Source organism: Salvelinus fontinalis, chromosome 12 (assembly GCF_029448725.1).
Source record: "Salvelinus fontinalis isolate EN_2023a chromosome 12, ASM2944872v1, whole genome shotgun sequence".
In the NCBI taxonomy this organism is placed as follows: Eukaryota; Metazoa; Chordata; class Actinopteri; order Salmoniformes; family Salmonidae; genus Salvelinus; species Salvelinus fontinalis.
This window is the reverse complement of record NC_074676.1, coordinates 36,380,777-36,404,322: the sequence shown is the minus strand read 5'-3', so window position 1 is coordinate 36,404,322 and position 23,546 is coordinate 36,380,777. Positions and strand designations below refer to the sequence as shown.

At 42.1% G+C, this 23,546-nt stretch overlaps 2 protein-coding genes across 3 annotated transcripts; one reads left to right on the top strand and one right to left on the bottom strand.

Annotated features, from left to right (window-relative positions):
* The first annotated feature begins 4,190 nt into the window (after nucleotides 1-4,190).
* LOC129867277 (excitatory amino acid transporter 1-like) lies at nucleotides 4,191-15,677 on the top strand. 2 transcript variants are annotated; one of them, XM_055940568.1, is made up of 12 exons: nucleotides 4,191-4,734; nucleotides 4,947-5,026; nucleotides 9,244-9,507; nucleotides 9,776-9,913; nucleotides 10,163-10,370; nucleotides 10,479-10,521; nucleotides 10,670-10,798; nucleotides 10,922-11,106; nucleotides 11,268-11,501; nucleotides 11,821-12,015; nucleotides 12,921-13,055; nucleotides 13,513-15,677. In XM_055940568.1, exons 3-12 carry the CDS (start codon nucleotides 9,288-9,290, stop codon nucleotides 13,709-13,711), a joined length of 1,686 nt encoding a protein of 561 aa, XP_055796543.1. In that variant the 5' UTR covers nucleotides 4,191-4,734; nucleotides 4,947-5,026; nucleotides 9,244-9,287; the 3' UTR covers nucleotides 13,712-15,677. The 2 variants fall into 2 exon arrangements, with proteins under 2 accessions (XP_055796543.1, XP_055796542.1); XM_055940567.1 differs by lacking the exons at nucleotides 4,191-4,734; nucleotides 4,947-5,026 and adding an exon at nucleotides 5,597-5,763.
* A 1,476-nt stretch (nucleotides 15,678-17,153) lies between these two features.
* On the bottom strand, nucleotides 17,154-19,521 carry LOC129867276 (C-C motif chemokine 21-like). Its single transcript, XM_055940566.1, has 5 exons — nucleotides 19,363-19,521; nucleotides 18,458-18,587; nucleotides 18,001-18,148; nucleotides 17,673-17,754; nucleotides 17,154-17,527 (listed from the first exon to the last, which is right to left on the bottom strand). The coding sequence occupies exons 1-4, from the start codon at nucleotides 19,424-19,426 to the stop codon at nucleotides 17,716-17,718; spliced, it is 381 nt and encodes a 126-aa protein (XP_055796541.1). The 5' UTR covers nucleotides 19,427-19,521; the 3' UTR covers nucleotides 17,154-17,527; nucleotides 17,673-17,715.
* Between the last annotated feature and the right edge of the window lie 4,025 nt (nucleotides 19,522-23,546).

Here is a 23,546-nt window from a genome sequence, read left to right as displayed (position 1 = left end):
CATTGGGGTGCCAGAGCAGCGAACAGTTTTGACTGGGCTGAGCGGGAACTGTACTTCCTCAGTGGTAGGGAGGCGAGCAGGCCAGAGGTGGATGAACGCAGTGCCCTTGTTTGGGTGTAGGGCCTGATCAGAGCCTGAAGGTACTGAGGTGCCGTTCCCCTCACAGCTCCGTAGGCAAGCACCATGGTCTTGTAGCGGATGCGAGCTTCAACTGGAAGCCAGTGGAGAGAGCGGAGGAGCGGGGTGACGTGAGAGAACTTGGGAAGGTTGAACACCAGACGGGCTGCGGCGTTCTGGATGAGTTGTAGGGGTTTAATGGCACAGGCAGGGAGCCCAGCCAGCAGCGAGTTGCAGTAATCCAGACGGGAGATGACAAGTGCCTGGATTAGGACCTGCGCCGCTTCCTGTGTGAGGCAGGGTCGTACTCTGCGGATGTTGTAGAGCATGAACCTACAGGAACGGGCCACCGCCTTGATGTTGGTGGAGAACGACAGGGTGTTGTCCAGGATCACGCCAAGGTTCTTAGCGCTCTGGGAGGAGGACACAATGGAGTTGTCAACCGTGATGGCGAGATCATGGAACGGACAGTCCTTCCCCGGGAGGAAGAGCAGCTCCGTCTTGCCGAGGTTCAGCTTGAGGTGGTGATCCGTCATCCACACTGATATGTCTGCCAGACATGCAGAGATGCGATTCGCCACCTGGTCATCAGAAGGGGGAAAGGAGAAATAATAATATTCTTAGAATTTTTTTAAATCTTTCATTTACAATCTGTAGAAACAATCAGAATAGAAAGAATCAGAACTTTTGTGAAACATCAGTGGAAAAATATATGGCAGCTAGAAATCAAAACAGGATGGTCTTCAGAGATAGATTGGAGGGGTTGAGGGTAGCTGAAGGCTGGGACTAAAAACAAACAAAAGATAACGAATGTTACATCTCATTCAAAATCACGGATATTAATATGGAGTTGGTTCCCCTTTGCTGCTATAACAGCCGCCACTCTTCTGGGAAGGCTTTTCACAAGATATTGGAACATTGCTGTGGGGACTTGCCCTCACCTTGCCACGAGCAGTAGTGAGGTTGGGCACTGATGTTGAGCGATTAGGCCTGGCTCGCAGTCGGCATTGCAATTCGTCCCAAAGGTGTTCAATGTGGTTGAGGTCGGGGCTCTGTGCAGTCCAGTCAATTTCTTCTACACCGATCTCGACAAACCATTTCTGTATGAACCTTGCTTTGTGCACAGGGGCATTATCATGCGTAAACAGGAAAGGGCCTTCCCCAAACTGTTGCCAAAAAGTTGGAAGCACAGAATTGTCTAGAATGCCATTGTATGCTGTAGTGTTAAGATTTCCCTTCACTGGAACTAAGGGCCTAGCCCAAACCATTAAAAACAGCACCAGTCCATTATTCCTCCTCCACCAAACTTTACAGTTGGCACTATGCATTGGGGCAGGTAGCATTCTCCTAGCATCAGCAAACCCAGATTCGCCTGTCCGACTGCCAGATGGTGAAGCGTAATTCATTACTCCAGAAAACACATTTCCACTGCTCCAGAGTCCAATGGCAGCGAGCTTTACACCACTCCAGCCAGGCGACGCTTGGCATTGCGCATGGTGATCTTAGGCTTGTGTGCGTTTGTTCGGCCATGGAAACCCATTTCATGAAGCTCCTGACATCCTGTGCTGATGTTGCTTCCAGAGGCAGTTTGGAACTCGGTAGAGAGTGTTGCAACTGAGTACAGATGGTTTTTACTCGCTACGCGCTTCAGCACTTGGCGGTCCCGTTCTGTGAGCTTGTGTGGCCTACCACTTCGCGGCTGAGCCGTTGTTGCTCCTAGACGTTTCCACTTCACAATAACAACACTTACAGTTGACTGAGGGAGCTCTAGCAGGGCAGAAACTGACTTGTTGGAAAGATGGCATCCTGTGACGGTGACACATTGAAAGTCACTGAGCTCTTCAGTATGGGCCATTCTACTGCCAATTGTTGTTTATGGAGCTTGCATGGCTGTGTGCTCAATTTTATACACTTGTCAGCAATCCACTAATTTAAAAGGGTGTCCACATACTTTTGTATATAGTGTATACTGTGTTTATAAAATGTGTATACAGTAGTATGTGTAAGCTGGAAGAGAGAGTCTAAGTTTTGTTGTCAATTAGTTTACTCCAGTTAGGGGAGTTGTGGGGTTAGGGGAAAAAGATAACAAAAATATATAAAAAAAAAAAAATATATATATATATATATATAAAATTATATATTCAGAAAAAAATATATATATGGGAAATTGGAAATGATGCAGACATTGATAGATTACATTGATAGAAGCCACATCTATCTGCAATATTAAAGCTGATCTACACCCTAAAGAATATATATTACTATTGTGAAAGTATTCATACAAATATTCTACTAATAATTCTACTATAATGCTAACTAATCAACTGGACTTTTGTCAATATCAATTTCCGTTGGCTTTTAGAAGGCAAAATACAGTTTTGAAGACCTTAAAGGGAAATTTCACAATGTGAATTTAACCAATTAGTAGGCAATGCCTACTCGTAATTGGTTGAAATCACATGAAGCACACCAGATGATGCGGTGGAAAAACATATCTTCCTCTATCATTTTGACTACAAAACATAGAAACGTGCCATTTTCACATATGTTGATGTTGGGGTAGTACTGGAGATGAAGAATATGAAGTAGAACATATTTGACATTTCCCTTTAATTACTTTTTTGTTATCTGCATTCATTTTAATCAGATCAATCAACCATTTCACACTTGAGGAAAACACGTCAATTTAATTAAGAAATCAGATTTCATGCAAGACAATGAAGCCATCATCCATTACACATACTATCCTGCAAATGATGTGCTACTTTCTACAGGGACGTGCATAATTATCTGGCTAAATGTGGATCATACACGGGCCACACCTCCCACGCTGAGGCAGGGTAATTGTGTTTCCATAGTGATGCAATTTGCTTCCAACACTTTGGAGATACCAGATTGGAATCATGTGATCATGGAACCATAGCTTCCAATCTCTGCTTCTTCTGAGGGAAAAGGATTTTCAAGCCATTCCTTATGATGATGGTTTACCACTTAGTTAAGACTGAAATAATGCAGCGCACAATGTATTCATAGCTGTTGGTCAATTCCAGTCTTCACCATTTGAGTGGGAAACCCCCCCAGATTAAGAGCATTGCTCATACTCACTCAGTACTAGGGATTAGGAAATACATTACATTGTGACTAAACAGAAGCACACATTTGGAGGGTTTAAGTGGAAAATGTCCAAATATTGCCTTTAATAACTCTCTTGGCTTGAACTTTGTCTCTCATTAGGAAAAACATTGCATACTATTGGAGATCAGAAGGTATTCACGTGTCTACGCCTGATTTATTTCTGAGGCCACCTGGGACAGTTTAAAAACAATGTCAAATGCTCATGGTAGAATGCTTGAAGATGTTCAAGACACTTCCTCTTTACTCTTAAATCACCCTTCATCACAGTGGTCTAAATGTCGTCATGAATATAAGAAGGCATTTTTCACATAAATATGAGCGGAGTATATCGGAGTTATCAGAAATAACAATGGCAATGCTCACATGATTGAAGGATATTCACCTGTTTTCTATTGTTTTCTACCTGGGGCGGCAGGTAGCCTAGTGGTTAGAGCGTTGGACTAGTAACCGCAAGATCGAATCCCCAAGCTGACAAGGTAAAAATCTGTCGTTCTGCCCCTGAACAAGGCAATTAACCCACTGTTCCTAGGCCGTCATTGAAAATAAGAATTTGTTCTTAACTGACTTGCCTAGTTAAATAAAGGTAAAAAATGTAATAAACAGGACTGAGTATTGCATGACCTCACCCACATTAGAGCTCCAATACTAAGCATTATTTTACTACTTTGGAGAATTGAATGGTGTTATATCAGTGAAAATACTTACGTCAATGGCATGGTGATGAGGAGCCAATGCATTCTGAACATGGAGTTCTTTGTAGCCCCCTGTAAAGTTCTAGAATATCCACATTGAAGTAATGATTGTATACAAAAACAATATGTGTGGGCAGGAGTGTGGGTAGTCAGGAGTTAAAGGTTATACATATACAATATGGTTCCCTTTAGCTGCTAAGGCCAGACCCTGAGCAAGTGCGGGAAGGCCGGTTGTCATGGAAATAAGAGCAGCGTTTATGTATGTATCTTCACCTCTCTCTCTCAAAGTTCACAATATCCAAGGAGAAAACAAAACGATTAAAACATTTGAGAACAAATGTCTCAATACAAAATCAAATTCTCAATCATGTCAACCTCACAATCATCCATATAATGACAGCAAATTGATTAAGCTTTTAACTGGTAGAGCATTTAGGATATTTTTAGGCAGCAAATGATCTCTCATCATTATTGCCATAACCACTCTACCACTCACAAATGTTGGGACTACGCGAGCTCCGCCGATTCGGATGGACAGCAGGTGGCTTTTCTTCACGCCAGAAGAATCCTTAAAACCTTTCTTAAAACCTCTTCCCTCCCACGCAGACCTCTGCTCGATATTGAAGCGTTTTCCTATCGTGCAGGAGGGCTAGAGTAAAGCTCAAGCTCATGTAATTGAGGGAAATTAACTGTAGATGTGAATGTGTGCTACTTTGGGCTACTTCAGTTATGTGAGTGGAAGGCAAGCAAAGGAATTAACCATACCGTGTAAGGACCGTCTTGAGAGAAGGTATGAAAATACAACTTTTTTGGAATGTATTAATTTTTAATTAAGGGTTGATTATAACATGCAACACATGTACTTCTCCGATTTAGGTGAATTCACTCTCACTTAACAGCTAGATACATTATTTCATGTCTATCAAAGATACCAACTTTGATAACTTGTACACAAGTTATAATATTGTAATTTTGAAGCATATTCTATGATTATACCACCAGTTGAAGACGTTCCACCCAGACCAGAGGAGCTCTCCATGACTGTATCGTGTTCTGGGAAGAGAAAAAACATCATAAACGGGGTATCTTTTTCATTGCAGATTTTTTTTTGCAGTTATTAAAAAGGGTACACATTTAAAAGTGACAATGAACTTGACAGTAATAACTGAAATATTGTCCTGATTTGCTGTCAGTGTTTGGAGAAAAAAAGAACAACAGCTAATATCCTCCAGCATTGAAAAGGAAAAAGGGAGCTCCCAGAGCTGACACTGATAGCTCACTTGTTGATGCTCAGTATGTCTCTTAACCATTTATGGGATTAGGGCTAGTTATAATGATTCTGCTCTGCTAGGTTTATCACAGCCCCATGGTAGAATAGTGGCAGTGGTGGTGATGTAATGTCCACCAACAAAAAGAGCATTGGTTTTATATGAATGGTACAACTAGAGGACCAATTTCAAAAACTGAAGTTGCATTGTCATGTATTGCTATTTCCAGCCCTGGAACTGCTGCGGAGACTAATGTTGGCTAGGACAGTGGGGCATGGGTGGAATAGGTGGGGGTTGGACTGTACCTGCGGTTGTCCCAGGGCTTTGTAGTTGTGTGTGTGCTGGTGGGCGGGTGGGCAGGGCAGAGCAGAGCATGCATAAGAAGGTTAGGTCAGACGAGATGACAGACCTTTCTCATGTCTGCCTGCTTATGAAATCAGCGAACCGTCACCTCCAGTCAATTTGCCCCTGACAGTAAGGGTAGACTGCATCTGTTGTATCTCTAGGCTTTGGACTGTTTGGAAAAGAAGCCCTGAACTAAACCATGAGTGGTGAGTATGCTATGCTTAAAGAATATCCCACTGGGCACAGATGTCAGTTCAACATCTAGTTTTGATTTACATTTGGTTGAGTTGTCAGCTAACGTGAATTCAACATGAAATCATAAACAAAAATCACCATGTTATTGGATTTAGGTGAAAAGTTGGATAAAAAAAATACTAAAATCCCTTACATTGACAACTTTTTGCAAATCCAGTCAGTTTTCCACGTATATTTTTTTGTGTGGAAATTATGTGGAAACAATCTTGCCCAGTGGGATATTAAAGGTAAGGCAGATTGAGTCAGTTTGAAAAAAAGTGGGAGTTTAAGGGACCAGTTGATATTTTCAGCAAATTTTCTTGATATCCATTGTGTTGTTTGATTTTTGCTTCTTTGTTTACAAAACTTGTTGCATATAAAAGCTGTGATTTGCTTCTGGCTTTTACGTGTTAGAATCATACTGTAGTGTTGGTACTCTGTGTTCCTGCATATTTTAGCAGGATAGTTTGAAGAGGCTCAAGGGTTTCTTGTAAGTTAGGCATGAAATACCATCACCTTTTTAAGCCAACTTCTCCATACATACCATGGCAAGGCTAATGTAGGTTACCTGTGCCCTGGGTGGTGACATCCAGGGACTCGTCCAGTAAGAAATGCATGCAACTTTAATTTCAACCTGCAGCTTGCCAGCCTGCCAGGGTGCACACAGGGCATGTTCATTTGGGTGAAACATTCAGAACATTGCAGATATAAAGATAATGTTGCCTATAGAGCTGCCAACGTCTATCAACCCCTACAAAAATGTCCATTAATTATAACCCACATAATAATTTACATGTCCTGTTTTTGCAGGATTATTTTTCCTGCTGTAGCTAACTGGCTCAAATTAAGATTCTACATCTGTAGTATGTACTGTAGTTGAATCGTCATTCGTTTCAAAATAATGCTTGTTTGCTGCCTGTATGCACCCCTTTGGGAGTAAAATCAACATTAAATCAAATCAAATTGTATTTGTCACATGTGCCGAATATAATAATACAAGACCTTACCATGAAATGCTTACTTGAAAAAGCCCTTAACCAACAATGCAGTTCAAGAAATAGGGTTAATAAAATATTTACTAAATATACTAAAGTAAAAAAAAAAAATCAAAACAATCAAATAGTAACACAAATGTACATAACAATACAGAGTCAATGTACGGGGGTACAGGTTAGTCAAGGTAATTTGTAAAGTGACAATGCATAGATAATAAACAGCGAGTAGCAGCGGTGTAAAATCAAAGGGGGGGGGGGGGGGGTGTAAATAGACCAGGTGGCCATTTGATTAGTTGTTCAGCAGTCTTATGGCTTGCGGAACGAAGCTGTTAAGGAGCCTTTTGGTCCTAGACTTGGCGCTCTGGTACCGCTTGCCATGTAGTAGCAGAGAGAACAGTCTATGACTTGGGTGACTGGAGTCTTTGACAATTCTTTGGGCCTTCCTCTGACACCGCCTAGTATATAGGTCTTAGATGTCAGGAAGCTTGGCCCCAGTGATGTACTGGGCCGTACACACTACCCTCTGTAGCACCTTATGGTCAGATGCCGAGCAGTTGCCATACCAGGCGGTGATGCAACCAGTCAGGATGCTCTTGATGGTGCAGCTGAAGAACTTTTTGAGGATCTGGGGACCCATGCCAAATCTTTTCAGTCTCCTGAGGGGGAAAAGGTATTGCTGTACCCTCTTCACGACTGTCTTGGTGTGTTTGGACCATGATAGTTTGTTGGTGATGTGGACACCAAGGAACTTGAAACTCTCGACCCGGTCCACTTCAGTCCCATCAATGTTAATGGGGGCCTGTTCGGCCCTCCTTTATCTATAGTCCACGATCATCTCCTTTGTCTTGCTCACATTGAGAGAGAGGTTGTTGTCCTGGCACCACACTGCCAGGTCTCTGACCTCTTCCCTATAGGCTGTCGTCGATGATCAGGCCTACCACTGTTGTGTCATCAGCAAACTTAATAATGATGTTGGAGCCGTGCTTGGGTGAACAGGGAGTACAGAAGGGGACTAAGCACGCACCCCTGAGGGGCTCCAGTGTTGAGAATCAGTGTGGCAGATGTGTTGCTGCCTACCCTTACCACCTGGGGCGGCCCGTCAGGATACAGTTGCAGAGGGAGGTGTTTAGTCCCAGGGTCCTTAGCTTAGTGATGAGCTGTGTGGGCACTATTTTGTTTAACACTGAGCTGTAGTCAATGAACAGCATTCTCACATAGGTGATCCTTTTGTCCAGGTGTGAAAGGGCAGTGTGGAGTGCGATTGAGATTGCATCTGTGAATCTGTTGGGGCGGTATGCGAACTGGAGTGGGTCTCGGGTTTCTGGCATGATGGTGTTGATGTGAGCCATGACCAACCTTTCGAAGCACTTTATGACTCGCGTCACTAGGCAGCTCGCGGCTGGGTTTCCCTTTCTAGTCCATAATATTTTTCAAGCCCTGCCACATCCAATGAGCGTTGGAGACGGTTTAGTACTATTATATCTTAGTCCTGTATTGACGCTCCTTGAAGGCGGAAGCTCTAGCCTTTAGCTCGGTGTGGATGTTGCCTGTATTCCATGGCTTCTGGATGGGAAATGTACGTATGGCCACTGTGGGGACAGCGTCGTCAATGCACTTATTGATGAACCCGGTGACTGAGGTGGTACACTCCTCAATGCTATTGGATGAATCCCGGAAAATATTCCAATCTGTGCTAGCAAAACAGTCTTGTGGCATAGCATCCGCGCCATCTGACCACTTCCATATTGAGCTAGTCACTGTACTTCCTGCTTTAGGTTTTGCTTGAAAGCAGGAATCAGGAGGATAGAATTATGGTCACATTTGCCAAATGGAGGGCAAGGGAGAGCTTTGTATGCATCTGTGTGGAGTAAAGGTGGTCTAGAGTTTTTTTTGTTCCTCTGGTTGCACGTGACATGCTGGTAGAAATGATGTTAAACGGATTTAAGTTTGCCTGTATTAAAGTCCCTGGCCACTAGGAACGCCGCTTCTGGATGAGCATTTCTTGTTTTCTTGTTATAAGGACATATTAGGTGAATTTCCTGGGATTAGTTATATGATATGGCTTAGAACAGGCCCTTACCATACTGGAAGGAGCAGTGAGGGAATCAGATACACTACTTGTCTTATAGGATTGCCTTGGACCAGGTAGGATGATAGGATCATCACTCAGAAAATAACTCATATTTAAATGCAGAGCTGTGATACTGCACTGTATGTATTTGTCATGCATTTCATCAACGCTCATCCAGTACTGTTTGAGTATTAGCAACAACCATCAGGTTCTTGAGTGTTCTTTTGCAATCGATTTTAATAATTTTCTGACTTCAGTGTTGCTGAATTGATATTAATATGTCCAACCAACTCCTCTATCAAGCAGTCATGTACACTTCATATACATTTTTCCTTCACTGCATTATAACAGAATTCTTATGGTCTCCTCCATCTCCTCTCCTCCAGTTTCACAGGAAACCTGCCTCCTGGACCAGGTGCTGGAGCTGATTATGAATGAGAAGCCCACCAACACCACCAGCCTTTTCCTGAACGAGGACGCCGACAAGCCCTCCCTCCCTGAACAAGGCCTCTGGCGGTGGCTACATAGGGCCATGCAGAAGAGAGCGGCCAGTGCCAAGGACACGATGAGCTCCATCACTAAGGAGAGCGTCAATGGCTTCCTGAGACGCAACCTCTTTGTCCTCCTCACCATCGCAGCAGTGGCTCTGGGCAAGTGGACAAAATACTTTGTTACTGTCTTATTGGAGTTAGGGCTAAGGTGATGTTAAGAGCTAAGGTTATGGTTAGTTTGTTGGTTGTTTGTTAATAGTTAATACAATATTAATTTAAAAAACTATAGTATTTGCAGTGTTATTACACAGGCATATGAGCTGCAGCCCCCAAGTGTAGACTCCTGTGTCAAGAAGACTTGAAATACATACAGTATTCTTCATCAATGATCCAGCCTTTATATCATGTCTCCTGTGTGTGTATCCAGGTATCATGCTGGGTTTCGCCCTGCGGCCCCACAACCTGACCCTCAGGGAGATCAAGTACTTTGCCTTCCCTGGAGAGCTGCTGATGAGGATGCTGCAGATGCTGGTTTTGCCTCTCATCGTCTCCAGCCTGGTCACAGGTAGCTGGTCACAGGAGTACTGCTTCCTTAGCATCATTATAATTATTTGCAATTACAGTATGTATTGCTTTTGTCAAACTCAAAGTGATTTACATTTCATGGAGATCTCTCACCCCTTCTGCATGTTTTTATTTTACATTTTCCATACTTCTTGCTATTTTGAGTTCAAAGTTAGTTGGTACAGTAATAGTCTTGTGGTAGCAGCTAGAGTATTAATGAGAAAATTATTAACTTTGTCTTGTCTTGCAGGTATTTCCTCTCTGGACAGCAAAGCGTCTGGGAAGATGGGAATGCGGGCTGTGGTTTATTACATGGTGACCACCCTCATCGCGGTCTTCATTGGCATCGTCATTGTGATTGTCATAAAACCAGGGAAAGGCCATAGGGACAGTCCAGTTGCCTCTAGCGGTACCATAGAGCCAGTACAAGCAGCTGACGCCTTCCTGGATCTCATCAGGTTAAGTAACTATTGTAGGATCCCAGTGACAATAAGTCAATAGAAGATATTAATAATTGGTTGTCCTTTATTCACTGTGATAATAGTTCTGCATTGTTTATCTTTCAGGAACATGTTCCCACCAAATTTGGTGGAAGCCTGTTTCAAGCAGGTAAGGGAATTCACTTGCCAATTGATCAAGCAGCTATTCTTCAATACACTGTGTTAAAATGCTTACACACCAAATAAATTGTTAAGGACTGATACTCTTTACTTATACAATACATACATGTATTCAATGCCTGCACTGTTTCCACCAGTACAAAACAGTCTACAAGAAGACCATTTACACCAAGAAAGTGACCGTTACCCTCAACCTGACTGACTCCCTAAACGCTACAGAGGCTGCCTTGGCTGCTAACATGAGCAGAGTCCTGCAGACCATCCAGGTGGGTGACACATCGGTGGTGGGGTGACTTACCCCAATGTAAAGTCCTTTGGGGGAACAAGTACTACAGTTACTTTGGATAAGTGTAAATGTGATGTGATGTGAAGGGGCTGTTCTACTCCAGGAGACAGTGGTGGAGACGATCCCAGTGTCTGGTTCCTCTAACGGGGTGAACGCCCTGGGATTGGTGGTGTTCTCCATATGCTTCGGCCTGGTCATCGGCAGCATGAAGCAGCAGGGACAGGCTCTCAGGGACTTCTTCGACTGCCTCAACGAAGCCATCATGCGCCTAGTGGCCATAATCATCTGGTTAGTAGTCAGATTAGTGGTTGCAAAGTAACGTGTTAATGTACTCGTAAATGCTTTTACCATTACTTCTCACATACAGTATATATCTCAAAACAGTTGCTTTCGGGGGATTTGTTGTGTTAGGTAGAGTGTGGGCTATCCTACAAATATCTCCCCATCAGGTACGCTCCAGTGGGCATCCTGTTCCTGATAGCAGGTAAGATCGTGGAGATGAAGAATCTGGCCGAGGTGGGAGGTCAGCTGGGGATGTACACGGTGACTGTCATCGTGGGTCTGCTCATCCACGGCCTCTTCGTCCTGCCCCTGCTCTACTTCCTGGTCACCAGGAAGAACCCCTACACATTCATCGCTGGCTTGCTGCAGGCCCTCATTACTGCCCTGGGGACGTCCTCTAGGTGGGTGTAGGAACAGATTCAGGGTCAGATGTAGCTAATTCATTGCCCTGGGGATATCCTCTAGTTCAGTGGTTATCCGGTCCTCCAGTAACCCAAACAGTGCACACTTTTGTTGTAGCCCCAGACAAACTCACCTGATTCAACTCATTGAGGGCTTGATGATTGGTTGACAAGTGGAATCAGGTGTGCTTGTCCGGGGCTACTACAAAAATGTGTGCTGTTGGAGGTACTCGAGGATTGGAGTTGGGAAACACAGCTAGTTGTTGTTTGGAGCATTATGATCTCATAACGTCCTCTATTCTCTGCCACCCTGCCATAGCTCTGCCACCCTGCCCATCACCTTCCGCTGTCTGGAGGAGAACAACCGTGTGAACAAGAGAGTGACACGCTTCATCCTGCCCGTAGGTGCCACCATCAACATGGATGGCACTGCCCTCTACGAGGCTGTGGCAGCCATCTTTATTGCTCAGGTCAATGACATGGAACTCAACTTTGGCCAAATCCTCACCATCAGGTGAGTGTTAAGACCATTCATCTGATAAGCCACAATGCTATCAATGAGCTAGACCTTCAACTATGAAGTTATTTTTAAGAATTAAGTTAATTTTAACAATACATATTTGATTAAATCTCAACTTGGAAAGGATATGCGAAAGCATATTAGCTAATTTTGTAACTCCATTAAGAGGAGACTCATAACTCATAACAATGAGTTTTTGTGGTTTTGATGAGATGGATTTTGTGGTCTCTGCCGAACTTCTCCATGCTGTTGGCTTTCTTCTATTGACTTCACAACCCAAGATGGATTACCTCTACCACGGAGTGTTGATTTAGCTCAGGGATGGACAACTCCAGTCCTTGGGGGCCAGAGTGGTGTCACACTTTCCCCCCCATCCCTAGCAAACACAAATAAAAAAATCACATGCTTCATAATAAACAGGTATAGACTAACAGTGAAATTCTTACTTATAGGTCTTGTTCTAACAATGCAGTTAAAGATATACAAAAAAGTATTTTTATAGTCACAAAAGGAATAAATGCACAGTGAATAACAATAACGAGTAAAAATAACATGCTATACACACAGAGTACCAGTACTGAATCGATGTGCAGGGGCACAAAGTAATTGAGGTAGCTATGTACATATACTGTAGGATGGGTAAAGTGACTAGGCAACAGGATAGATAATAGACAGTAGCAGCAGCATATGTGCAAGAATATGCTAATTTAAGAGATGGCTAGTCATTATTAGCAGATACATTATGGGACACAGGTCAAGTTATTATCGGCGTGCAGCGGTTAGTCTATAACCATGTCCTCCCAGATCAGCCTTAAGTATTTTTCACACATCACTCACCACCGATTCCCTAATGCAATGTGTGTTTCTCTTTCTTATTAAATGGTGCCATCCCTCCACAGTATCACAGCAACAGCTGCCAGCATTGGAGCAGCAGGCATCCCGCAGGCTGGTCTGGTTACCATGGTGATTGTATTGACATCGGTGGGACTGCCCACAGAGGACATAACGCTGATCATTGCTGTGGACTGGTTCCTGTAAGTCTGCCTAAATGTCACTGTAAGGCCGCCACCCCACTATAACAGAGAACAGATCCCCCTGAAAGGTTGGCCATGCATTATGCGCATCAGATTATTGATGAACTGTTAACAACTAGCCCTCTCTAATGTTGTGGTGTGGTATACGCTTTTCTGCATGCCTCATAGTTGGATTTACACACAATGGTTATATATATTTTTTTTATAACTTGTGGATGGATTACTCCGAGGATTGCATTGTGTTTTTGTGTGGCTGTGCAGAGGTTGACACCCTGAGGGGGTGGTGTGTGTGTGTGTGTGTGTGTGTGTGTGTGTGTGTGTGTGTGTGTGTGTGTGTGTGTGTGTGTGTGTGTGTGTGTGTGTGTGTGTGTGTGTGTGTGTGTGTGTGTGTGTGTGTGTGTGTGTGTGTGTGTGTAAAAAATAATGTCTGTGCTTTATAATGTATGTACCTGTGCAGGGACCGACTGAGGACCACTACCAACGTGCTGGGGGACTCTCTGGGGGCGGGCATCGTGGAGCACCTGTCACACCAGGAGTTGCAGAGCCAGGATGTTGAGGTGGGCAACTCAGTGATCGAAGAGAACGAAAAGCCCTACCAGCTCATCTGCCAGGAGAACGACTCAGTGAAGCACCACAACAGTGAGACCCCCATGTAGGGGTCAGGATAGGGGAATTTATAGGCCCAGTCTGAAAACAACCACTAGCCTCTACTGTACTTCTTATTTTAGTCAATGCCACTCCAACATTGCTCAATCTAATATTTATATATTTCTTAATTCCATTATTTTACTTTTAGATTAGTGTGTATTGTTGTTAGATACTACTGCACCGTTGGAGCTAGGAACACAAGCACTTCGCCACACCCATAATAACATCTGCTAAATATGTGTATGTGACCAATACAATTTGATTTTCAGTGTTTGTGGATATGGAAGAACTGGATACAGTAGATGTAAACAATATGGGGAAAGATATTGGATTCCTAGGTTGAGCCATCACCAAATTGCTAACACCTATCTGGTTAACTTCAGATCTGCAAACACTCTAGGGATAGTGGTTTGGCATTGTTTTGACACTCTTAACCATATCACCAACTCTTTTGGTAATTTCAGTCCAAATCTGAGTCCATGGATACATTGTCTACTCTACAGGACACTGATGAAAGAACTGGACAGGTGAAATCACATTTTCCATAGATATCTAGCTACCATATTGATTTCACTTATCCCATGTTTTCATATCAGTAGAGAACACTTTAGACTGTTATGTACTCAGTATCGGATTCATTTACATGAACAAGAAAATTATTGCCATTCAATTACCTTTTTAAATATGTGAATAAATGGGAAATCCATTCCTATACTCACCATCACGTAGCTGGTTTTGTTGCATGGCTTGAATTTTTATTATATTTTGACACTTTTAGCATCATTGATGTAATCAATTTGAGTTTATAGCAGCCTCAGTTGCACTTCTGTAGTTGGTGGTTGTTGTTTTTATTGCGAATCTACCTCTAATATAATTCAAGTGTACATTATGCTTTCTCTTAAGCCATTTGATTTTCTGCCCCAAACATTACCTAGAGGAAATGTTGTAGGCCTATCATATTGTCCATGTTACCAACTTTGATAACCAGTTTTTCACCAGTTTTGAAAACAAACACTGAAGTATTGTCATCAGTTTTGATATAATGTACATCAGTGTGAATGTATACTATATATTTGTATGGATATCTGTAATAATATTGTACACTTGGGTGATTTCTGTGTTACTTATTGAGATAAATTGGGGTTGTTAGAGTTTAATTTTTTGAAAACAATATTGGTAACAAAGATTTATTTTCAGTGTTTCTTAACTGAACATATGTTGGTACTAGTGCACTGTTATTTTAACACAAGTCACTCAAGACTGAAGTATGTGAAATGTTGATATATTGGGGGTGTTGTACGTTGCTGTACATTGTAAAGATGGAGAAATATTGACAAAAGGATGTCGTATGGGCTACTGTATTACTTTATATGTTTTCCCCCAATGTTCCTGGTTGTTTGAGTGTTTTCAGACCATGCGAGAATTGAATGTACATTTGGTCCATTTGTAGAATATGAGCAGGGAGATCTAAGTAGATTTCTTGACTAAAATAACTAAAATGCTCACTAGATATTCCCTTTCCTTGATGCTGTAATCTTACATGGTCATTTCAGTTAATTTCAATACAACATCCAGTGCTTTATGGATGCACGCACTTCCGTTCATTTATGATTATGGCTTTTCTCTTTTATTTGACTGTGGGAAAATAAGTGGAAAAATGTTATGCCTAAAGCAGTTACATGTATATACATAATTTAAAGGCAATTAAGTTGAATGTTAAAGAGGCATTCCAGAGGATTTGAAAACAATCTAGTTATTATAAACCCTCTGCAGTCCTAACATTTTTACCTGGCATCATTTAGTGCACGAGATACGCGCTCATTCATGTCATGTAGCCTAATTTGTGCCTCTTGTTTTACGTATTAAATAGTTGATTTATGTTTTCGTGAGATGGTTTATATTTTGATGGCTTTAGTATTTTGATGGAAGAATATGAAAGTTGCAACAAATAAATGTCTCAGGAATTGACAACAATTGTGTGAGTCTGTAGGCTGTGATAAGTGTGCTCGAGAGAGACAGAAGCCTTGTTTGTACCTGGTGCTTTTGTGCTCACATTTGTAGACAGGTGTATACACTCAAAACACACATTCTGATCTGATTGTTTTCAGATCTTCCTGACCACCAACGGAGGTAGTCAGGCACGCACTGTGTCTGGATAGCTCACAGGTGTAGACAGATCTGGACAGTAAAGCCATTTAAGCATCATTATCCTTCCTTCTAAAATCATTGACAGCTGGCAGCATTGACTTATGACATCAATATGTGTCTTAAAATAAATAAATATTATTTTGGAAGAATATCTGTCAAATAATATGCATACAGGGAGGGACCAGGAACTCTGGTCACAATCCAAACACATTGGAGGGATAAGAGACACATTTTACTACCATGTGTAGACGCATATCTGAAAATGTGGGCACAATCAGAATGTGGACAAGATCAGGACCAAGGATGCATGTTAGCGTCAGGTATTAACGAGTCTATTCAGACAGCGAGAGATTCTCCAGGAGATTCCTGTTCTTTTGGTTGATCTGAGGAGATCGTGTAATAGCATGGCTGTATTCTTAATGCACAGAAAATGGCTACCCCTGGTGGAGAATCTCCTGTTTTTGTCTCTGATTCACCATGGATTCTTCCTCCGACCAGTCTAAACTACAGTACTGAACACCTGCGGTGCATTCCAGCTGGCTTCACACTTACAGTACTGCCTCTCATTGAGTAAAGCCTCCACATTTTTGCCAGTTATGTGGTCTAAACCTCTAGGTAGTGATATGGTGTCAAACTGTCTTTGTTGAAATTAACAAACTGTCAAATGGAGTGCCAGAGCAGCTTTGGGCGTCTCAAACAGTGTTGAGTCAGAAGCTCAATGCTATGGGAAGCATTAATCAACTTGTATCTGGGAGTGAAGATGCTTGGCACCTCAACATCAAACAGAGTGCATCCACCCAGACACAGGAAACAGAAGCAGCGTGTGGTTTCAGCCAGAGGGGAACCAACGCTGTCTCTCTGGGCGACTCAGTTTTGTTCCAAACTATTAATACAGCAGTTATTCTGCTTGTTTTATACCAGTACCTTTGAGAACTGTACCTATAAGAGAAATCATAGGGTAACCTACTTTAACCAATGTATACAAAACAATATCAATATTTAGGTGTTCCTAATGTTTTGTATACTCAGTGTATATAAGCACACGGATACTCTGAGTTACCCACTGTGTGCTGTGTAGTCCAGCAGTTAAAGCCTCTGACCCTGGCGCACATGTATGTCAGCATAGGTTAGAATCCGGCCCACTGCCCTTCGACTCCCCCTCCCCCAGTCTTTACTATCTCTTCAATAAAGCAAAAAAATTACAAAAATATACCTTGAAAAAGTAAAGAACCCACTGACCTATAATATAGACTTTTGAAGAAAGAGCCTATGTGGCAATAAGACGCAACGAGGAGGAAAATCTAACTCTTTCAGGTTAATTTATTTATAAAAGATCCACTGAAGATGTGTTTAAACATACAGTGCATTTTTCTAAATAACATTGTGTTTCAGGCGAGAACAAGCCGTCTATGAAGTTGAACAGCCATACATAGATGGTGAAGACCGGTTTCTCGGAATAAAGAGTAATCAGAAATACTTGGCAAATACTTTGGCATAGTTAGCGACAGTGTGTAAAAGACATTTAGCTATATATCAAAACCTCTCATGGACTCCGCAATGTATGGCGATGACAGCTCAGCCACTACACACTCCCAGCCAGATAGTGACACGAGACGACTGGAGAGTCAGCAAGCTTGGCTGAGTTAGGATGAGAAGCCGCTGGAAGTTTACTTGGCCTGCAATGACGAGAGATAGTTCAGTTCAATACATCTTTATTGTCCCCAAAGGGCAATTTAAGTGCAGCATAAATTTCAGACACTAAGTTTATGCGGAGAAAATACAGTACAATATTGCTGGAGTAAAATGATAAACAGCTGTCACCTATGACAATAATTCTCCTTCTGTGGTAACAGCAACCTCACACTCATTCCACATGGAGGGCATCCCACCCATCCTTCTTATCCTGAGAGAGAAAAGTGTGGAAAATCATTGTCTATGGTGACATAATCAGGGAGAACAACTACAGCACACGTTTCAAGAATGCTAACATTACCACTCTCTCTAATAAAGCCATTTGGATGTACAGGATGGATTTAATCTCTCCCACCATAGGAATGTTTATGTAGTATTTTAAAGTAGTATACATAACTGCAATGTGCGTTAGATTAAAATGAGCCCTATGTGTATAAACAAGGTGCATATTTCCCACCTCCGACATGACTGGCAGGTTGCCATGAGGGTGGAGCCACATGGTTCTATGTGCTTTGGTCCTCTGCCTCTGGAGCAGCTTCCTCAGTAACCTCTTGACCCTTCTATCTCTGGGGTCAGCACACTTCACCGCCTTCTTGGTGTACAGTCTGCAGCCACAACAGATAAAGAACATTCACCAAGCCAACTTTTCAAATGAAACATACAGAACACACTATAGATATGGAGCATGGTTTCAAGAAAGCATTCTCTGAACCAAAGCTTCAACAAAGTTGGCTAGCGAGGCATCTTTTCTTTTTATGTCTTGTTATTCCCACATATTTCCTTCCTCACATCCCTGGCAATTATAGTAGAATCTGAGCCATAACAACATGACCTGGATAGATGACAATGCCTCACATCTCTGAGAGAAAATGTTCTATGTCTGCAGGTTGCTTGGAGATAGTTGGAATACTTGCATGATGGCTTGTATGCTGCAGTCTGGCCCCTCCGTCTGCACTTCAAACCTCAGCACATCTTTGGTGCGCACGTTCCCCTGGGAGTACTGCATACAGCACTGAACGTCTCTCTGCATCTGTACCCCATCACCTGAGAGAAAGAGGGAGAGAGAGAGGAAGTGAGGGAGAGAGAGACATACCCTTATGTCAGACTCGTCAAAGCACACTTATAGTATATGAAGGCTGATTGCTATTGGCTCATAAGGAGGGTTGTTATGATAGATATGAGCTCAAATAGCAAATATTTTTGTAGGAATGCAAGGCATTTCATTGCACTGTTCTATACAGTATAGTTGGACTATGCAAGGTTAATATGTAATGGTTGCTCGTTGACAGGATATGTAATATTGTGTGCAGACAGAGTCAGGAGTATTGCACACCCCCTATACACACAAGAATGCCAGAGGAATTAGCTAGATCATCCCATGATCCCCAACAATGTACTGTTATGCCAGTGGCACTGTGACTACATGACAAGCCTTTTCATCCAATCAGAGTGAGTAAACACAGTAACATTAGCCGAGATAACAGTTACCATATGCATGTCATATAAAAGCTGCTCTGAACCTTGTCATATATTATCATTGACATCATCTATCACTTTTTCCCATGAAAGTCTATGAGGTATTCAGTTAGCTTGTTATTAGCATTCAAGGTTTTGATGTGAAATCATTGTCTTCCTGCATTCTAGCCCTCTGTTTACATCCATGGCTCTCCCTGCTGCTGCTCCAGTATTGGCTCTATTCCCCTCCCCTCCCTCCCTCTCTCCTCTAGCTTCATCTCCTTCGCCATCACTTCCCTGCTAAACTGGCTCCCAGCAGGGTGCATACTGCTGACGGTCTAGTGTAGGTGTTATTGTGTCTTACCTTCCACTGCGTCCAGGAGAACGACAGTCAAAGAAATAACAGTCACAGTCTGCAGCAGAAACATGGTGAGCCTGACAGGGAAGTTATCCGCTGTATTACCTTCCCCTCTATTGCCGTGTCTCTTATATTTCTCCCTCCCTCCTTTTCACTCTCCCTCCCTCACACTCTCCCTCAAACACACACACTCTTCCCCTCCCTCTCCCTCATCCTCCAGTGCCCCACTCACTGTGTTCATTTCTGTCTTTCCCACTCTTCAAAAGGTGCTTTCCAAAATAAAGCTCTTAAAATAATTCAGATTTATGGCATTCTCTAATGCAGTCATGAAAAGGGATCTACCTTGTTGTAGGTGTGTCCCACTGCTATGTTATAACCCACTGCTATGTTATAACCCACTGCTATGTTATGACCCACTGCTATGTTATAACCCACTGCTATGTTATAACCCACTGCTATGTTATGACCCACTGCTATGTTATAACCCACTGCTATGTTATGACCCACTGCTATGTTATAACCCACTGCTATGTTATAACCCACTGCTATGTTATAACCCACTGCTATGTTATGACCCACTGCTATGTTATAACCCACTGCTATGTTATGACCCACTGCTATGTTATAACCCACTGCTATGTTATGACCCACTGCTATGTTATGACCCACTGCTATGTTATAACCCACTGCTATGTTATGACCCACTGCTATGTTATAACCCACTGCTATGTTATAACCCACTGCTATGTTATGACCCACTGCTATGTTATGACCCACTGCTATGTTATAACCCACTGCTATGTTATGTCCCACTGCTATGTTATGACCCACTTCTATGTTATGACCCACTGCTATGTTATGACCCACTGCTATGTTATGTCCCACTGCTATGTTATGACCCACTGCTATGTTATGACCCACTGCTATGTTATGACCCACTGCTATGTTATAACCCACTGCTATGTTATGTCCCACTGCTATGTTATGACCCACTGCTATGTTATGACCCACTGCTATGTTATGACCCACTGCTATGTTATGACCCACTGCTATGTTATGACCCACTGCTATGTTATGACCCACTGCTATGTTATGTCCCACTGCTATGTTATGTCCCACTGCTATGTTATGACCCACTGCTATGTTATGACCCACTGCTATGTTATGACCCACTGCTATGTTATGACCCACTGCTATGTTATGACCCACTGCTATGTTATGACCCACTGCTATGTTATGACCCACTGCTATGTTATGACCCACTGCTATGTTATGACCCACTGCTTGAGCAAAATACATCAGTGGAAGCTGCTGAGGGGAGGACGGCTCATAATGGCTGGAACGGAGCAAATGGAATGGTATCAAACACATGGGAACCACGTGTTTGATACCATTCCAACTAATCCGCTCCAGTCATTACCACGAGCCCGTCCTCCCCAATTAAGGTGCCACCAACCTCCTGTGCAATACAGGGAACACCACAAAGCCTGTGATACACTACTTATAAGACAAATGTTACAGTGTACTGCACAGGAGGTTGGTGGCTCCTTAATTGGGGAAGGCTCGTGGTAGTGGCTGGAACAGAATCGTATCAAATACATCAAACACATGGTTTCCAGGTGTTATCTGCCATTCTATTTGTGCCGTTCCAGCCATTATTATGAGCCGTCCTCCCCTCAGCAGCCTCCACTGGTGTACTGTAATACATTCATGTGGTTTTTATCCATGCATATGACTAAGGCATCAATAATACCGACATGGTTCAAAATACAAGAAAGTTACACGCAGCCTGTTTCCAAAACCAACCACCACCGTACGCTTGAAGGCTTTAGCTTATCTGTGGTTCAAGCATCAACAATTCCCATTATTAAAGAGTGAGTTGAACCAACAGCAGCAGGATGTGATTAGCAGGAGACAACAAGTATTAGGTGTGTCTGCTCCTGTTATGGTTTTCATTTCAACTAAATATGTTCAAAACAGATGTCAATAGTCAGACGATGACATAAAATAGCAACCAGCTCTCTACCATTAGACAGATCACAAGATTATGATAAATATTGAAAACAGGAGCTGATCTGCCAGACTAATGTACATTATAGCTTCCATAGTCTCAACTGTGACAGACTTTGTATAGAAGCTTGATTCTAACATTCTCAATACAACACCTCACAACCTTGTCAAGAGGTTTGGACCTCTCTTGGTGTAATGGCAAAGGTCTTGGACTGACAAATGCAAGTCCCAGAAGGCTACCCCATGAATTTACAACATTTGGTGTCAGAAATGGGATGCATCGTGCTGCCCACGAGAGCATCCAAAGTATAATAGAAAAAGTTGGCAAGTGCATTACTTAATTGCCTTTAGGACCCGTGTGGGACAAGCCCCCAAATTCACGACTATAACTAAATAATAAAATGTAAAATGGCTTATGTTAGAGGAAATGGATACAAAGTTAACGCTGATGATTGAATGACCCGGAGACTCAGAGTGGTGTCTTTGGGAAGAGACCGTTTGCTTTGGCAGGTTGGGTGTCATTAGAACCCAGCTGATGCTCCCTACGATGTCAGAAACCTCCCTTCTAACCAAGCAATGAAACTATTGCAGAATTACAGCACGTTCTCTAATGCCTTTGGTATTCAATTAAATAAACAAGGTTGCAAAAGGAAGTGGAAGGAATGCTATAAAAATATTTGATACATAAAATATACACAAAGTTAAAACTGAACAAATGAAATAAAACCCTTGTCTGAAAAACAAACAAAAACTGGAGAAAAAAAAACCTTTTGGACAAGAAAACCCAAATAACATTAGTCTTTTAATTTTGAGACTGAATACCCACTGTTTAATGTACCTTAGAATAAATGCTTCCAGTGAATACAAGGAAGTGTTAAGCTATTAACTACTGTAACGTTAAGACACTTCATATCTTGTTTTGTATTTTACAGCAGTAGCTACTGGAAATGTATTGTTCCATATAATTATGTAGTTGTACAAAGGGATAATACACACTTGGAGAGAATTCCAAATTCAATGAATAGTCAACGTGGTAAAACACACCGCCAATGAATACAGGAAAAATTATGCTTTAAATCCCTGCTGAACGATGGGATTTAGGTAGTGGCATTTATTAAGATGACAAGGCCACAGTGTAATCCCTACTGTGTGCATACCTGAGCCCTGGAAGTGAAACTATGCAGTCTGTTGAGGGGTGTGGAGGGGGCAAGAATTCAACCCTTAAGAAATCAGGATTGGAATCTTTCAGCTGCAAAAACATACCTTCCCCATTACTCCAGTCTGCTCCTGAGCCAGACACATTTCATGCATATCTTTGGGGCGATTAATAGATCATTGTAAAAGTATTAAAAAAAACAAGTGACTGTAAATCCACCTATGAAGTCATGGACTACACCAGTGTTCCTCTTTGAGGAGGTAGAGAGTCAGAGGAGGGATAAGTATGTCCTGGGGATGTTGTAGGGTAAGGATAACTATACCTGTGGTCCAGGCCAGGGCTGTTTAACCCAAAAGAGTGTTATTAACTAGGCAAGTCAATTAAGAACAAATTCTTATTTACAATGACGGCCTAGGAACAGTGGGTTAACTGCCTTGTTCAGGGGCAGAACGACAGATTTTTACCTTGTCAGCTCGGGGACTCGATCTAGTGTTAAGTTAGGTTTCAGAGGGCACATCTTTGTCCAATTTTGAGATATATAATTTATCAAGCACATCAAATTTGGTATGGAATGTCTGGAACAGTGTTAATGAATGGGTGATTATAGTCATTTTAGGACATGGTCTTCTCTACAACTACCTGAAGATTGATCACTTTTAATCAGCTTTATGCCCTAATTTAAAAGTTGTTTCACAGTTCTTTATGTTCTGATCTTGTAAAAAGCATGAGTTGACACAATCCCCATAAAGTTGGGGATGTTTTGACTTAGGGAATAGTAAACTTTAGAAAAAATTAATCAAGACATATTCTATATATGCTCATGTGTCATTTAAAATGGGTGTAAAACACAAACACTTCTTCATGGTTACATAATGAATGATTCTAGGTGGAACCATCTTACTTTATATGATAATTTCCTTATTTACTGTGGCAAATAAAATAATGCAACATGTGATGATATTTTATTATAGCCAGGTCACTAGATGTTCTATGCTGCCTGGCATAGAACGGTGGGAGTAGACTG

Coding starts and splice junctions, on each gene's coding strand:
- LOC129867277 (XM_055940567.1), top strand. Junction 10,522..10,669: donor TGGAAGCCTGTTTCAAGCAG/GTAAGGGAATTC, acceptor TGTTTCCACCAG/TACAAAACAGTCTACAAGAA. Junction 10,799..10,921: donor GAGTCCTGCAGACCATCCAG/GTGGGTGACACA, acceptor GTTCTACTCCAG/GAGACAGTGGTGGAGACGAT.
- LOC129867276 (XM_055940566.1), bottom strand. CDS start 19,426: ATGTTTCTGCTGCAGACTGTGACTGTTATTTCTTTGACTGTCGTTCTC. Junction 18,149..18,457: donor TGCAGCATACAAGCCATCAT/GCAAGTATTCCA, acceptor TTGTGGCTGCAG/ACTGTACACCAAGAAGGCGG. Junction 17,755..18,000: donor ACCTGCCAGTCATGTCGGAG/GTGGGAAATATG, acceptor TTTCTCTCTCAG/GATAAGAAGGATGGGTGGGA.